The sequence below is a fragment of the Macrobrachium nipponense genome, chromosome 18 (assembly GCF_015104395.2).
Source record: "Macrobrachium nipponense isolate FS-2020 chromosome 18, ASM1510439v2, whole genome shotgun sequence".
Taxonomy (NCBI): domain Eukaryota; kingdom Metazoa; phylum Arthropoda; class Malacostraca; order Decapoda; family Palaemonidae; genus Macrobrachium; species Macrobrachium nipponense.
In genome coordinates, this window is record NC_087211.1 from 18,859,742 (window position 1) to 18,876,938 (window position 17,197).

The following is a 17,197-nucleotide window of genomic DNA, read 5'->3' on the forward strand; positions in this document are numbered from 1 at the left end:
AGCCGGTCCACAGGTCGAGGTGGCAACTACTACCACTACAACCCACGCCACGCCGATCACCACGCCTCTGGTGGCCATCCTTTCAGTTAGCGGACGTATAACCAAACGTGTTTTCTTTCGCTCTGTGAATTGTGGATTTATCTTTTCCCCTTTTTCGTGATGGAACGTGCAGCGATTGCAGCAGCTAAGTTAAGTGCCCTGTAAAGGTTTGGATTTAGTTTCGTTCCATCCAGGTGCCTGTATTTGCCGTTTTTTAGGTATAAATACGGGTTCCCGGTCTGGAGCATGGCGGCATTGTCCCGCCTCATGTTCGGTTAGGTTCTCGGTCCCCCATACCTGGAAACTTTCCTTTTCATTTATTCACGTGTGGCTCTAGTCCTATTATTCATTTTATGCCGTGTGCTTTTTACATCGTTTTAGGGATGTAGCCTACCCCTGGTGTTAGGTCATGCATGCATGTCTCTCTCTACCTAACGTAGGCATTCGAGTGTTCCTTGTCCAGACCCTAGCCATTGCTCTCCTTTTCGGCTTAGGCCAGCTCTGAGTGATAGACTTTCTTCCGAGTCAGTCGTGCACTCCTGGACGTCCTTTCTTTTCACTCATTGTTTTTTCCCCTACTTTCTTTTATCGATGTATAGTTTTATTTTGGTTAGCCTAGGGCGTCTAGCCTTGTAGCCTGGGTCTCAGTGGTCCTTTGGTCCACGTTAGTTACAGTTTTGTTGCATCCTTTATTATCAGTTTTGTTGCATCATGTATTGTTGCTCCATCCTGGTCAGTTTGGTTGCATTAGACCCTTGGCGTCCGATCCAGTCGGTTGTGTTGTGTTATCGTACCTTGGTCCACTCGTGATCGCGGTACGGCTAGACGCCCGCCCCAGTCGCTTCCCCCCCTCCTCCTCTCACCATAGAGTAGGAGGGAGGGTTGTCTGTTCTCGCTCGCTCCATCCGGGCCTGGCTCCCTCTCTCCCTACGCGGAGGGAGTAGGGGAGTCTGGACAGACTGTTAGGCTGGGAGTGACCTTGTTCTCCCTTGTGCTCTGTGGTACCTCGGTGTGGCGAGGGTTTGGGGGTTGGCCTCCCCCCTCCCTGGTTGCTCCGGCGTCCCGCTGTGTACACAGGAACTGATTTCTTCCCTCCTCGCTTTTTCCCCCCCCTGTGACGGCGGGCCTCTGCCTCGTCTTCCCCGGTGTCCCATCGGTTATGGGAGGGGGGCGTGGTAGGCTCCGCCAACCAATGGAGTGGATATGTTTTCAGTTGGTCCTTAGCTTTCCATCGTTCCTTCGTCTCCGGCGTGTGCCCCTAGGGCATTCTGCCGGCAGCGTTGGACAGCGCCGAGCTTTGGAGTCGTCCTCCGATTTTATTTTTAGTTATGCTTAAGTTAGTTTAGTATTTTATCTTAAGCTTGGGTCCCTCCCCTGCCCTTTATTGGAAATTTCTTTTATAGTTATATACCATATATCTATATATTTTACCTCTGGTTTACGAAATTTCCTCCTCCGGCTTACACCGGAGTTATTGTATCACCTATTTATCTCATAAGGTTCTCAGGGGAGGGGTTATGCCCGAAATTTTATTAATCTCCGGCATGCGGCGAAGTACTAGAGTAGCCCTGTGAGTGTAATCTTGATACTCATGTATATTTCCACTTACAGGCTACCAACTGCGAGCACCCCGGCTGTAACGCCGTGTTGCAGGACCCCTGCGGGCACGAGGTCTGCAGGACTCATGCTCCCTGCTCCACCAGCCATGGCGATCTGCAGGTCTGGCTCCATGAAGCTTGTTCGATCTGCTACGAGCTTGTGAGTCAGTTTTTGGATGGGGTAAGTACTTTTCTCATCAGCATTCATACAATATGAGTTCTGATATATGTTTAAGCTTAAGTTCCCCTTGGTATAGTGATACCTTTATACAGTAGAAGTTCTGATATATTGTTAAACTTAAGCTTAATTTAGTCTAAGGGTTAGGGTTCACCTTTAGCCTTAAGTTCTAATAATCGCCCTCTCCTTCAGGCTGCCGCAGTCAGGGAGACCGCTCTCGCAACCCTGAGAGCTTGGGTCGGCGGATTCAGGAAAAACGCCGCTAAAGGACAGCCCTACATCTTGGAGAAGAGGCTGGCTGTCCTGTTGTTTCCCGGAGGCAAGTCGGCGGGGTACGTCGACCCTACTGAGGCTGCCTCGACGATTGCGACGATTCAACGTCAGGTGGCTCAATGCATGAAGGAAGGACCAGGCCAGGATATCTCGGCGGAAGTCGCCACGTTAGACATTAATGTAGAGCCTATGGTAGGTGTGGATGACTTGTTGGTTGAGGTAGGTATGTTGGACGCTCAAGGGCTTCCCTTGGGCGTTTCTGGATCTTCTTCTGTTCCTTCTTCTTCTTCCTTCCAGGGCTTTACGGGGGCGGAGCTCCCGTATAGTGCACCCGACGCCTCTGTGGTTCCCAAGGTGAAAGGCCACAGGGCACAGAAAACCCTAAGTAAGACGTCGTCGTCTAAAAAGACTTCTTCGGCGTCTTCAACTCATAAGTCTCCAGCTTCTCACCCCAGAGCAGAGAAAGTGAAAGCATCCTCTTCTTCGGCTTCACTTCCTAAAGGGTCGAGGAGCAAGTCCTCCAAAGAGAGATCCCGTACTCCGGCGGAGTCGGTGGTCTCTCCGTCCTCTAAGGTAGTTCCTTTGGGTACCCCATCTGCTTCTGCGCCAGTACCTGGCTTTGATCCTGCTGCATTTTCCGCCGGAATGATGCAGCAGGTGGGAGATCTAGTAGGATCTTTGAGATCCAGTATGGAGCAGATGTTTACCCAGCTGTCGGACAGGATGTCCCCGCAAGAGGAGAACCTGTCAGGCTTCAATCAGGCTCCGCAAGCTGCTACTCCAGCACCTAGTGCCGGTCTCCTCCAGCTCCCTCCACATGATTCCCTCTCACCATTCTCCATGAGCAACCCTTGGAGAGTAGCGTCTTTTGCTCCTTTCCAAGATGGTCTCATCTCCATCCCGGAGTGTGGAACTCGAAGGATTGAAGACTTCGAGTTCTACACTGAAAATTTGCAGCCTCCATTCATTGGCTATGCCAGGCTGACGGAGTCGGCATTGAATAGGGAGGACAAGATCCCGAAGGAGACAGTTCTCTATTCTAGGGATCAGGCACAGAGGGAATGGCTCCGCTGTCTCGAAGAATGGGACTGCATTAACACCAGGCTTCAAGCCTTTAAAAGCCCATTCACAATCTTCACGACGGAAGAGGAAGCACCACTTCCTTTCCTAACGAAGATTGCCAGCGTCACCATACAAGCAGGCTTAAAAGGAGATCCTTTGCCGCAGCTGAGGGAGGCAGATCCCACATCACCTTTGTTCCCTTCGTTTGGCGATATGTGGTAGGACTTGCCAGCCACCTTCACAGTGGGAAAGTTTAAACCGGACTGCGCTGTGGATCAGTTCGGTGAAAAACTCCCAAGACTTCTGGACAACCTCATTCAAACAGAATTCGAGGCAAGGTCCAGGCTGGCAAGAACTCTTAACACAATGGTTATGACAGAAGTAGCGGCCCTTTCCTATGCATCGGAACCGCTCTTCAGCTTTTAACTAAATCACAAACTTATACAGTCCAATCGGACTTGTATGAGTTTGTGGTTGCGAGAGTCAACTGCAGAAAGCATGTCCTCCAGGAAGCAACTATTCAGCATGAGCCAAATAAGTTGCTTTCCTCCAACATCTGGGGGGCGGACCTCTTCCCGGAGTCAGCGGTCAAAGAGGTCCAAAACGAGGCTACGAGACTCAACCAGAGTCTCAAAGATCGTTGGGGCCTCTCCGCTAAGAGAAAGCAGGACTCGTCTGCTTCAGGTAAGAAACTGAAAAAGTCAAAGAGGTTTCAAACCCTATCAGAAGAAACCTCAGCACTTTGTTCAGGCGGTCTCAGCTGTCCCAGTCACCCAACCAGGACAAACTGCCACGTCGAAGAGCCAAACTCAACCTATCCTCCCGATCTCACCTCAGGCTCAGCCATCCACCTCTTACGCTGTCTCCCCGGCGTTCAACCAAGTGTATGAAGGCCAGGCCTTTCAGCACTTCAACCGGTTTGCCAGGGGAAGTAGAGCCAGAGGAGCGTTTCGTCAGAGAGGATCAGGCAGAGTTATCAACAGAGGGAAACACTTCCGTGGAGGCCGTGGAGCTCACCCAGCACAGCAGCAGTGAGATCCCCAAGGTAGGAGGGAGGCTGTTTCTTCCGGCATCGGTGGGGGTTCAGCAAATGGGCACAAAGTATTGTGTCAAAAGGTTTGGGTTGGAGTTGGATCAAGGGCCCCCCCTCCACTCAGACCATTCCTTCAACTTCCATCGAAGGAATTGACAGATTATGCGGAGGAACTCCTTCAGAAAGGAGCAATATCGAGAGTCAAGCATTTAAAATTTCAAGGTCGCTTGTTCAGCGTGCCAAAGAAAGGCTCATTAAAAAGAAGAGTAATCTTAGACTTGTCCCAGTTAAACTTATCCATTCGCTGCGACAAGTTCAAAATGCTGACCATCTCGCAGGTACGGACCTTACTTCCCCGTGGGGCCGTCACCACCTCTATCGATCTTACAGACACATACTATCATATCCCAATAGCGAGACACTTTCGCCCTTATCTAGGCTTCAAGCTAGGGTACCAGACATTCTCATTCAAAGTGATGCCCTTCGGACTGAACGTAGCTCCCAGGGTATTCACGAAATTAGCGGAAGTAGTCGTCGCAAGGGATAATGGTAGTAGCATACCTCGATGATTGGTTGATCTGGGCGCCAACTGTCGAGGAATGCCGAAAAGCCACAAAGAAAGTAATTCAGTTCCTGGAATATCTGGGGTTCCAGATAAACAAGGGAAAATCAAGACTCACTCCGGAGTCCCGATTTCAATGGCTAGGCATCCAATGGGATTTATCCTCCCACAATCTGTCAATTCCAATAGCCAAGAGGAAGGAAATAATGAAGTCAGTAAAGCAATTTCTAAAGTACAAATATGCTTCAAGGAGAAACCAGGAAAGGATCCTAGGTTCTCTGCAGTTTGCCTCAGTAACAAACATCTTGATGAAAGCCAAACTGAAAGACATAAACCGGATCTGGCGCTCAAGAGCAAATGTCAGATCTCGGGACAAGTTGTCAGCAATCCCGCAAATCCTTCGGAATCATCTGCGTCCCTGGACACAGATGAAGAATCTGTCCATGTCGGTACCTCTTCAATATCCTCCTCCGGTAATAACTATCCACACAGACGCGTCATTAAGCGGCTGGGGAGGGTATTATCAGTTCAAGAAGGTTCAGGGAACTTGGTCACTACAGTTCCGCCAGCTTCACATAAATGTATTGGAAGCCATGGCAGTGTTCCTGACCTTAAAGAGGCTCCTCCCACCAAAGAACTCTCATGTAAAATTGGTTCTGGACAGCGCAGTAGTGGTACACTGCATCAACAGGGGAGGTTCCAAATCAAGACATCTAAACCATGTCATGATAGCCATCTTTTCCCTGGCGGACAAGTACAAATGGCACCTCTCTTCCACCCACTTGGCGGGAGTAAGGAATGTGATAGCAGACGCTCTATCCCGGTCAGTTCCCTTGGAGTCAGAATGGTCTCTGGACAACAGTTCGTTTCAATGGATACGCCGGAGTGTCCCAGGTCTCCAAGTCGATCTCTTCGCTTCTCAAGCGAACCACAAGCTTCCGTGCTATGTGGCTCCCAACCTGGACCCTCTGGCATATGCCACAGACGCTCTGTCCATAGACTGGAACCAGTGGAAGAAGATTTACATCTTTCCTCCAGTGAATCTTCTTCTGAAAGTTCTGAACAAACTCAGGACTTTCAAGGGACAAGTGGCACTAGTAGCACCGGACTGGCCGAAGAGCAATTGGTATCCCCTGCTTCTGGAATTGGGTCTTTGCCCCCAATGGATTCCCAATCCCAGACTCTCTCAGTCAGTACAAATGAAGACTGTGTTCGCTTCAACAGGAGTTCTTAAAGCCCTAACTTTATGGACTTCATGAAATTTGCTGCTAAAAAAGATGCAGGTATAGATCCCCAGAATATCCTTTTCCTGGAATCAGATAAAAGGGATTCAACTTTGAGGCAGTATGATGCTGCATTTAAAAAGTTGGCATCTTTCCTGAAGGAATCAGACATCAAAATCATGACTATCAATTCAGCTATATCCTTTTTTAGGTCCTTGTTTGAAAAAGGGTTAGCAGCTAGCACTATTACTACAAATAAATCAGCCTTGAAGAAGATCTTTCAAATGGGTTTTAACATAGACTTAACAGATTTCTATTTTTCGTCTATTCCCAAGGCTTGTGCTAGACTTAGACCTTCTGTAAGGCCTACTTCTTTGTCATGGTTTTTGAATGATGTCCTCAAATTGGCTTCAGATACTGACAACTCAACTTGTTCGTTTATAATGCTCTTAAGAAAAACATTATTTTTGCTAAGCCTGGCTTCAGGAGCTAGAATTTCAGAACTGTCGGCTCTGTCCAGAGATACGGGACATATAGAATTTCTCCCCTCAGGAGAAGTTCTACTCTCCCCGGATCGCAACTTTTTAGCTAAAAATGAGGATCCATTATTGAGGTGGGAACCTTGGAGAGTCATTCCTCTTCCTCAAGACCCTTCTCTTTGTCCAGTAATGACCTTACGACCCTTTCTGTCTAGGACATCCTCCTCCTCTTCGGGTCCCCTCTTTAGGAGAGAAAAGGGTGGCACTTTATCGATTAAAGGCATAAGACAACAGATCCTCTACTTTATTAAACAAGCAAACCCTGAATCTTTCCTTAAGGTACATGATGTCAGGGCAGTAGCTACCTCAATTAACTATTTCCAACACATGAACTTTGATGATTTGAAAAAGTATACTGGATGGAAATCGCCGACAGTGTTTAAGCGACACTATTTAAAGTCCCTAGAATCTCTTAAATTTTCAGCAGTGGCAGCGGGAAACATAGTTTCCCCTGACTCTGCCCAGTAGTTATAGTTGAAGATCCAGATCTCCTTTCTGCCTGCCTCACTTAACATTTCGTCCATCCTACCGTACTGCTCTACACTTCGCCTTTAGCCTTAGCTGCTTATATGAATGGCTTAGTGGTGTGTCCCTTATTTTTTTGCTAGGGTCACCCACAAATGTTTGTATATAGATAAGCTTAACGAGTGTGGTTCCCTTATTTTTATGCTAGGGTCACACACTCTCATCTTACAATGGTTTGATACTTTGTAAATTTTCAATAATTGTATATGTGAAATTTATTGAGTGTGTTCCCTTATTATATTGTTAACATTACACACACTCATATAATAATATTTTCATGCCTTGTAACATTTTATATGAATTTTGTAATAATTTTTACATAGTTGTAAGGTATAATTACTATGATTTATCTCACATTTAGAGATTAACTGGATATGTTTACTTGTAAATCTATATGCTTTTTCACAAGTTTCCTTGGATGTTATCATTTTATATCCATGACCTTTTATTTAAATTATAGTACTGTAGATTTAATTTTTAGTTTTATTGAGACCCTCTTGTATTTTCTCCAATCTTGTGCTATTTCTCTGGTACAGTGGTCCCCCCATATTCGCGGGGGATGTGTACTAGACCCCCCCGCGAATAGTTAAAATCCGCGAATGTTTGGAACCCCCCTCTAAAAATGCTCATAAACTCCTATCCTAAACATGCAAATACCAAAGTATCCCTTAAAGACCATCCTTCATCAAATATACATAAAATATCCTATTATGGTTCATATTAATCTTTGAAATATTATTAATACTATTTTAAAGTAAATCTTACATTTATGTTTATACATAAATACATACTATGTACGTACTGAATGACTTAGTTACGTATGTGAAAATAATTCAGTCCCCCCATAAGTATTCAGTCATGTACGTTTTCTTTCATACTGTTACTATTTGAGACATCCATTTTCTTTTTACAAGGGAACAATGGAAATGTGAAATCACAAATACCAAATGTCTACTTAAAGTATTATCCTACATCAAATATACCATTGAATTGGTATTATTAATATAATTTTAAAGTAATCTTAAACATTTTACCATTAGAAATATATAAACAGCCAATAGCAGAGAGAGAGAGAGAGAGAGAGAGAGAGAGAGAGGTAGAGAGGGAGAGTAGAGAGACGAGAGAGAGAGAGAGAGAGGGTTGTCCTTATTTAAAAGAGTGAAGTGGATAGATTATTGTACTTCTTTAAAATACTATCACATATGAATTTTGAATATAGTTATATTACTATTATTATTATTATGCAAAAATATTAATAAACATACACATGTACCATAGAAATTCTCTCATCTCAGTAAAAGAGAGAGAGAGAGAGAGTTTACATTATCCTGAGATATGGCAGCACAGTTGTTGGACCCCAGCCAACTCGGCTTGCTACTGGAGTTCAGAGAGAGAGTGCGGGGTAAAGAGCATTTTCTTTCATTTTTCTTACGTAATTCTTTTTATTTATAAACTAAAATCTTGCTAATTCACTTTAGTATTTTCTTTAATGAATTTATATTATTGATGTTTACATTAATATTGATATTTGAAAATTAGTAAATCATCATCCAAAAACATACATCAGCTTCGATCAGAGAGAGAGAGAGAGAAGAGAGAGAGAGAGAGAGAGAGAGAGAGATTATTGTAGTATTTGTAAAATACTTCACATATAATTTTTGCAATTTACAGTTATTATTATTTATTATTATTATTATTTATTTGAAAAAGTATTTAATAAACCTATTACGCATATATGTACCATAAAAATCTCTCATTCAGTAATAGAGAGAGAGAGAGCGATGAGAGAGACGAGAGAGAGAGAGGGAGAGAGAGAGAGAGGGGGGGGGGTGGAAATTTCATGCCCACGTGATGGCAGCCACAAATCAGCTCCTTCCCCCTCCGGTCACTTAACTTGATACGTATATCTGAGTTTTAGTACCTTGAGTTAGAGAAAGAATCTGACTGGGATTTCCTTCGTTCTTCCATAATTTTTTAAATTTATAAGCTAAAATCTTACTAATTCACTATGGTATTTTCTTTAATGAATTGATATTATTGCTGTATAAATTAAATTTAAGTTTTGAAAATAGTAAATCATTTATTTATCATACAAAAAAAAACATCTTTGTAGTAGAGAGAGAGAGAGAAAGAATTATTATTTTTATTATGTGATATCATTTAAAACTAATTAACCTTATTATACAGTATTAATCAAAATTAATATTTGAAAATTAGTAAATCATTTTTGTATCATAAAAATGTATTTAGTCATGAAAATAAACATCAAAATACACTAATTAGTGATTATTTTCGTCGGAAAATTCCGCGAATAGGGCGAAGTCCCGTCCGCGAATAATTTCTAGATAGGAATTCCAAAGAAAAATCCGCGAATGTGTGAGTCCGCGAATATGGGGGGAACACTGTACTATTTCACGCAGCGACACGAACTGAGCCCAGAAAAAGGATTTTGACGTAGGAAAAATCTATTTCTGGGCGATTGGTTTGTGTCGCCCAGTGAAATCCCACCACTGCCCTGCCCTGCCGCCCAAGATTGCCTGCTAACTTCAGGATGGCCACCAGAGGCGCGGTGATCGGCGTGGCGTAGGTTGTAGTGGTAGTAGTTGCCGCCTCGACCTGTGGACCGGCTCTCTCATTGAGAATTTTTATATAAGAGAATTCTAAATGGCAAGAAGTTCCTGGTAGTGGTCTCACTCGCCCCAGTTACCATACCGACACCCTTCTTTTATTTTGGGTGAGCGAGTCAGTTATACTGACATCTTCTTTGATTTGTTTTTTCTCTGGTATTTGTTAGCTCATTTACCTTAGAAATAATAAACTAAAGGATTATTTCACTGGACGACACGAACCAATCGCCCAGAAATAGATTTTTCCTACGTCAAAATCCTTTATTTATTTTTTATTTAGTTGTTTTGCCTGTACGTAGTACCAAATACTTCAAGGGACAAGCTTTATCTTCAACATTCCTGAAGTTAAAAGGAAAGTGGGACTTTTTGTAAACTGTATAACCGTTTAGGTTTGAATTTCAAAGGATCTGAGTCTTGTTTAAAACCACTGAAGCTCAAATTTCATATTCTTTGAAACAATTTCTACTTTGTAAAGGGAAGGAAATAATACGTGATATTGCAGTTGTTGGTTTGACTATTATTTACTTAAGGAGCCTTTATTCTGAAGTAGATGAATCACCTGTGTTTTCGCTCATTACCAATCAAATGTTATTTGCTACATTACTTTATGTATGTCATACTGTAATGCTCTTTATACTGTATACATATGCAGTACAGTATTTTCTATTTTACTGCCTGATACTTTTCATCCATTACCCTTAGTATCATTTGATTTAGCTGTCCAACTTCTTAACATTACCTTTATCTTTATCTCTGCATTTAATAAGGACCCCATTGGGTGAGAAGCGCCTCAGTGGCGTGGTTGGTTTGGTGTTTGCTTCTCACCTCGGCAGTCGCAGGTTCAATTCTCAGCCATTCCATTGAGGAGTGAGAGATGTGTATTTCTGGTGATAGAAGTTCACTCTTGACGTGGTTCAGAAGTCACGTAAAGCCATTGGTCCCGTTGCTGAATAACCACTGGTTCTATGCAATGTAAAAACACCATACAAACAAACAAACCATTGGGTGAGATCCCTATGAATCAGTAAATGTGATTCATCTGTTTTGTTAAACTAAATAATGAGGATAATAATACTATAATACTCTACCTTTTTGTTCCAGGCAACAGATGATGAAATCACCAAAGCCCTTCTCAAGAATGATGAAGTGGAGGACGAAGCAAAAATTACAGCTGTTCTTTTAGTTTTATGTGGTTGGTCCAAGGTCAAGGTTCATATCTCAGGTATGCTTTTTGCACTAAATGAAACTATTTGGAATACTTTTAATGGCTATAAATATAGAGTTCATGAGTCACAGGGTCCCTTAAGACAAGCAATTAAGAATGGACATTTCACTAATATGGAAAATGTTGAGGATACAGCAAGCAAATATGTCAACATCACAGCCACTATTCATAGGAACAGAATCTATAATATAAAAGATTCTAATGCATATAGACTCTGTAATTGTGAATTATGGTTGTGATGTTGACATATTTACTTTCTGTATCCTCAGCATTTCCATATTAGTGAAATGTCCATTCTTAGTTATTTTGTCTGAAGGGACCTTTGACCTATGACCTTTATATATTTATTTTTATAATGTAACCTTAATTAAATAATTTTAGTTTGTTGATTATACATTAAAATTGCTGAAACATAGATGTATTCAGCCATAATAAAAATTGAATATTATATAAAATAAAAATATGAACAAATTTGGGAAATTATAAATTTTGAAAGTTGCTAAGGGTATGTTTTGAAATCAATCTCATCTTTGTAAGTAATATTGAGAACTATTCATTCAAGTGTAAAATGGGTTAAATGCAAACATAGTTTTAACTAAGCCAGAAACTAAACTAGAACCTTTCAGAAACAAATGATAAAAATAATTATGACTCCATGTTCAAAATCAACAGAGCCATAGGAATTTGAAGTTGTAAAACTTTACTTGTGAAAAAAAAAGACACCTAAAGATGGTGTTTTAGTGAAGTTTTGACAATATTTGAAGACTCTATCATCGTAATCAGGATGTTTTACTAGTTTCTGTCATATGGCACTACGTATATTCATATATCTATCCCGAAAAGAGATTTACTACAGCTGAAGACTTTTTTAGTGGAATTTCCACTGGATGATCTTTGTGCAGTTTCAGCTGTGAGCTTTTCCTTGTTGGTCTAGTCCCCTATATAAGCAAATTCATGGTTATTTTTTAGTTGTTTTCTAGTATCTGTGTAATCACAATGCTGTATTTAATTATATATTATTTATATAATATTTATATATATATTCAGTGGGCCCCCGTATTCGCGTTCTCCGGATTCGCGGACTCACTGAATCGCAGATTTTTCTCTGGGCCATATCTACCCATTATTTGCAGTGAATTCGCCTATTCGCGGGATTTTCCGACGATAAAAAATCACTAATTAGTGTATTTTGATGCTATTTTCATGCCTAAATACATTTTTATGATACAAAAATGATTTACTAATTTTAAAATATTAATATTGATCAATACTGTATTAGTAAGTTTAATAAGATTAAATGATATCACACAATAACTAATAATTTTCTCTCTCTCTCTCTCTTACAGAGATGTATGCTTTTTGTATGATAAATGATATACTAATTTTCAAATATTAATATTAATGTAAAGAGCAATCACTTCAATAAAGAAAATACTACAGTGAATTACAGTAGTACCTCGAGATACGAAATTAATCCGTTCCGAGTCGCCCTTCGTATCATGAGTTTTTCGTATCTTGGACCACATTTTACATGTAAAATGGCTAATCCGTTCCAAGCCCTCCAAAAAAACCCCAGTAAATTTCATAATAAAGCTAAATTGACCTATAAACAATGAAATACTACAACAATTTGGACCATTCAATACCTAAATTAATAACAAAATGCAAAATAACCTGTAAATAAAGTGTATTAGTGTACATGGTATACAAGAAATACTGTACGTAAAATGTGGAAGCTTACCTTTCGAGTGAGGCTATCTCCGAAAGTGGCAACAGAGGAGGAGGACAAACGACAGATACGTTCACTTAACTTTATGAAACATAAAAAAATGTCAGAAAAACAAACTAAACTTTACAAAACACATTAACAAAACTGTAACACTTAACTTTACAAAAAACTTAAAATAAAATTTATTTTGTCTTTTTGATTTTTACATTTCTTTTTACTTTTTTATACTTTACGTAATTTCAATTTCTTCACCAAACGAATGGGATGCCAGTCCGTTTACAGAATTTTTCGAACCACCCAGAAAGAGAAGCCTTGAACTCTGGGGTTGCCGTTGATGTCCCCTCTCCGCCGTCGTCTTCGGCTTGGGCAATCAAATCGCCGAAAATAGCGCTGGCCTTCTGGCAGATTGCCGTCTCGGTTATCGTACCGCCATCGATTTCTTTGTCCTCAATCCATTCAAGAAGCAGCCTTTCCATTTCATTATGCACATGGCTCCTCTTGTTGGACAAAATAGTCACGCCCTTGGAAGGTGTAGCTGCTTTGATGGCTTCCTTCTGCTTAAGGATAGTGCCTATCGTCGACGGATTTCGGCCGTATTCCTTAGCGATCACACTCAACCGCAAGCCAGCTTCATACTTTTTTATTATATCCATTTTTGTCTCCATAGAAAGCATTCTCTTCTTTCCATGAACTTCAGCAACTTTCTTGTGACCCATGACTATACTGTACGTAATTAAGTTATGTAGTATGTATACTAATTAGGTTCTCACACAACACAATAAAGTAGCACAACGAAATCACTAACGAATTTACGTTACTAAACTAAATCGTTGGACCGAACGAATGCCGCGTGCGTACGATAAAGATGTTGGTACGGAAGAGGCCCCTAGATAGGTACGCCCACCACGTACATTTAAGATGCATGATGGGAGGGATGCTGTCCAATAGGAGAGAAGGATCTCATGGCGGTGACTAGCATCAGGAACCAATGGGAGAGCAGGAGGATGGTGGCGAGTCTACTAGTACAGTAGGGCCTCGATAATCACGGGCGATAGGGCCCAGAACCTCCCGTGATAAGTAAATACCTGTATTATCCTGATAACCCCCCCTAAAAGATTGCTTTTTAAACTGCCTACTTTAATAATTAAACCCACCCAAGACCACTATTTCAATGTTATAATGCCTACTTTAGTTCAAGCACCAAATATGTATCTTCAACTATCACCTTAAACTAAATTCAAGACAGTTTCAAAGTTATTCTTTCCTATCTTCAATTTCCCCTTCATCAGATCAGCAAACAAAAGTATATTACCTAACAATTCCTTTCCATTTTCATGATTTGGCTGCTGCACCAAACTAAAAGTACATAGTACATCTATTTTGTGAATGAACATATTTATGATAAAAAAACATGATTTACTGTAAAGATTACAGCACCCAACTATAATATTAATGTATAAACAGCAAAATACAGCAATAAAAATCTAGTTTTGTCTTTTGTTTACGTTTAGAATCAGCTGATGGACGTTTATTACCGAAAGAATTATTTTGGAAAACAATTTAGTTGCCAAAAGAAATGAATTTATTAATGGAATTATTATTATCATTAACTTTGTACATAATAGTTTATGGTATTATGATTCAGTAATTCATATTTTATTGAGAGAGGGGAGAGAGAGAGAGAGAGAGACGAGAGAGACAGAGAGAGAGAGGAGAGAGAGAGAGAGAGAGAGAGAGACGCAGCGTGGATGAGAGTAACTGTTGAATAGCTTGAGAGACCAGCTAGGACGAGCCGTACTGATACTAGCTTAGCTTGAGAAATACATAATGAAATCTGTATTTGAAATATTTTTATGGTGATAAGAAATGAAACGTGGATAGTGATAAGATATTCTCTTGTATACTGTTATAATGTGATAATCATTGAGTCAACTATAAAAGTTGTATTGAAGCAGTTTCATAAATCACAGAAAGAATAAAAGACCTTTTTGTTCTTTTCTTAAGATAATAATAGATCAGTATTATAGTTTTTTCTGCAAGTGATAAAAGAAAGAAAGAGAGAGAGAGAGAGAGAGAGAGAGAGAGAGAGAGAGAGAGAGAGAGAGAGAGAGAGAGAGAGAGAGAGAGAAGCTTGGGATGAGAGTAACTGTTGAATAGCTTGAGAGACCAGCTTAGGACGAGCGTACTGTTATTAGTTTAGCTCGAGAAATACATAATGAAATTTGTATTTGAAATATTTTTATGGTGATAAGAAAGGAAACATGGATAGTGATAAGATATTCTATTGTATACTGTTATAATGTGATAATCATTGAGTCAACTATAAAAGTTGTATTGAAGCAGTTTCGTAAATCACAGAAAGAATAAAAGACCTTTTTGTTCTTTTATTACGATAATAAATAATAGATCAGTATTATAGTTTTTTCTGCAAGAGAGAGAGAGAGAGAGCGAGAGAGATTTGCTATTTACATTCATAGTATTTGAACATTTGTAAATGAGTGTATCCTAAAAATCATTTAGTTATGAAAAGAAGAAGAAAACACAGTAATTAGTGAATCTTGCTCTATGATAAAATTCGCGATTTTGTTAATTTTCCGGGATATACGTAGTATTTGGGCTCCACAAAAAAGTAAGTGATTTATGACAGAATTTAGAGGATACTTACGTAAAAATACATCGGTAGTTTGTAGAACGGTGTAACCACTATCATTGTGTACGAACGAGACTAGGTTTGGTGACGTCACGGTGGTCATACGTATTTTTTTCGTGAATGAATATACATTTATGATTAAGAAAAATAGTTACTGTACTGCTTAGAGTACCATACTGTAATATTAATGTAATCACATCAAACTAAAGTAATCGTTGCATGCTGTAAACATATAAAGTGTATTTTTGTCTTTTGAAAAATGCATTCCCCAAGGAATTATTCCTTGAAGAAGCTTTTTATTATGAAGATATGCCAATAATATATAAGATATGCATTTTATTATGAATATAATTATGACCAATATTAACATAGGTAAAATGATTTTATTACGTTTAAGCTTCGTCGCCGATCGCAAACAACAATACGATAATCTATGACAATTATCGTTTGTATGACTGCCGTGTTTGATTACATTATACCAAAACAATAAAGAAGTTCGAATTGAAAATTTATGTTTTCCTAAATGTTATTACTACTGTAATTACAATAATACTATTAACATTTCTAAAAGGTTAAGAATGACAAAGGTGCTGTTCAGTGTAACTCAATGTCAATGTTTACATTTCTGCTGGCCGCTCAACTACAAGTTGATGTCAATGATGTGGGATTATTCCATGAATAGGCTACATATTATGAAGATATGCCAATAATATATAAGGTGAGAATGGTTTTATTACCTTTATTGTCAGTTAATAGGTATTTAATATTATAATGTGAATCTGTTCATGCATTTGTTGGTTATCGGAACCGGACGAGGCTTAGCCTACCAGGGATTCATACCAGTGATAGGTATAGACTGAGAAGTGGTCCAAGGAAAACCCGTGATTAACTGAATCTGTGATTGCTGATCCGTGACTAAGCGAGGCCCCACTGTACTAAGATGGCGGCGCGCGGCGCGAGTTTCAAAATTGTTATCAGGGCGAATCTCGGACTTTCAGAAACCTTTTGTATCTTGAAAACTTTTCGTATGTAGAGCCGTTAAATTTTTTGCATTGGCTTTCGTATCTCGAGTTTTTCGTAAGTTGAGCCTTTCGTATCTCGAGGTACCACTGTAGTAAGATTTTAGTTTATAAATTTTAAAAATTATGTAAGAATGAAGTAAATCCCAGTCTTCACGCATCTTTCTTTTGAACTCTCTCTCTCTCTCTCTCTCTCTCTCTCTCTCTCTCTCTCTCTCTCTCTCTCTCTCTCTCTCTACTGAGATGAGAGATTTTTATGGTACACGTGTGTATAATATATTTAATAATAATAATAATGATAATAATAATAATGTGGTGCTGTGGCAGAGTGGGTTAGGCCGTCAATTGACTGGTTAAGCAACATTGGTGCTGGTTAGTCGTTGGATGGGTGACCGCTCTCCTCGGCATTGATTCCTTGGGAAAGGAACTTTACCATAATTTCCTCAGTCTACTCAGCTGTAAATGAGTAACTATTCCTGATGAGGTAGGGTCCAGCTATGGGTTAAATAGCAAAACTCAGCAATGATGGAAAGAAATGAAGGATTAAACGCCAACGATGTAAATGGAACCTCTGGCAACAGAGGAGCTTCGTCCGGCAACCAGGTTTTCAGCCCAATTGAAGGCGAAGACAGTCAGATACTTGGAGGTCGTCATCCAGCAACTGACCACCACAACGATGGTAACCAACAACCAGAGACTGGAGCTACAGAAGCAAACCAGAGGAAGAAATTGACAAGAGAAGAAAATAAGGAAATATGGAGAGGCTACATCGGAAGCAACCTGACGGAGAGAGGGTTTAGAAGAAGGTTGGTCAACATCTGGAATGAAAGGAGTAACACCCCCCAAACAGAGCAGAGGCTGGCAGACCAAGTAAGGAACATAAAGAAAAAGAACACAGCAGCGAATTACAAGAAG

At 40.2% G+C, this 17,197-nt stretch overlaps 1 protein-coding gene across 1 annotated transcript in view; it reads left to right on the forward strand.

Annotated features, from left to right (window-relative positions):
- The window catches only part of LOC135196527 (zinc finger C3HC-type protein 1-like), a 200,191-nt gene that overhangs the window by 105,162 nt on the left and 77,832 nt on the right, over positions 1 to 17,197 (forward strand). Inside the window, 4 exon segments of the mRNA XM_064223375.1 lie at positions 1,651 to 1,818; positions 2,386 to 3,138; positions 10,761 to 10,857; positions 10,860 to 10,881. Of these exon segments, the coding sequence (XP_064079445.1) occupies positions 1,651 to 1,818; positions 2,386 to 3,138; positions 10,761 to 10,857; positions 10,860 to 10,881 (1,040 nt within the window).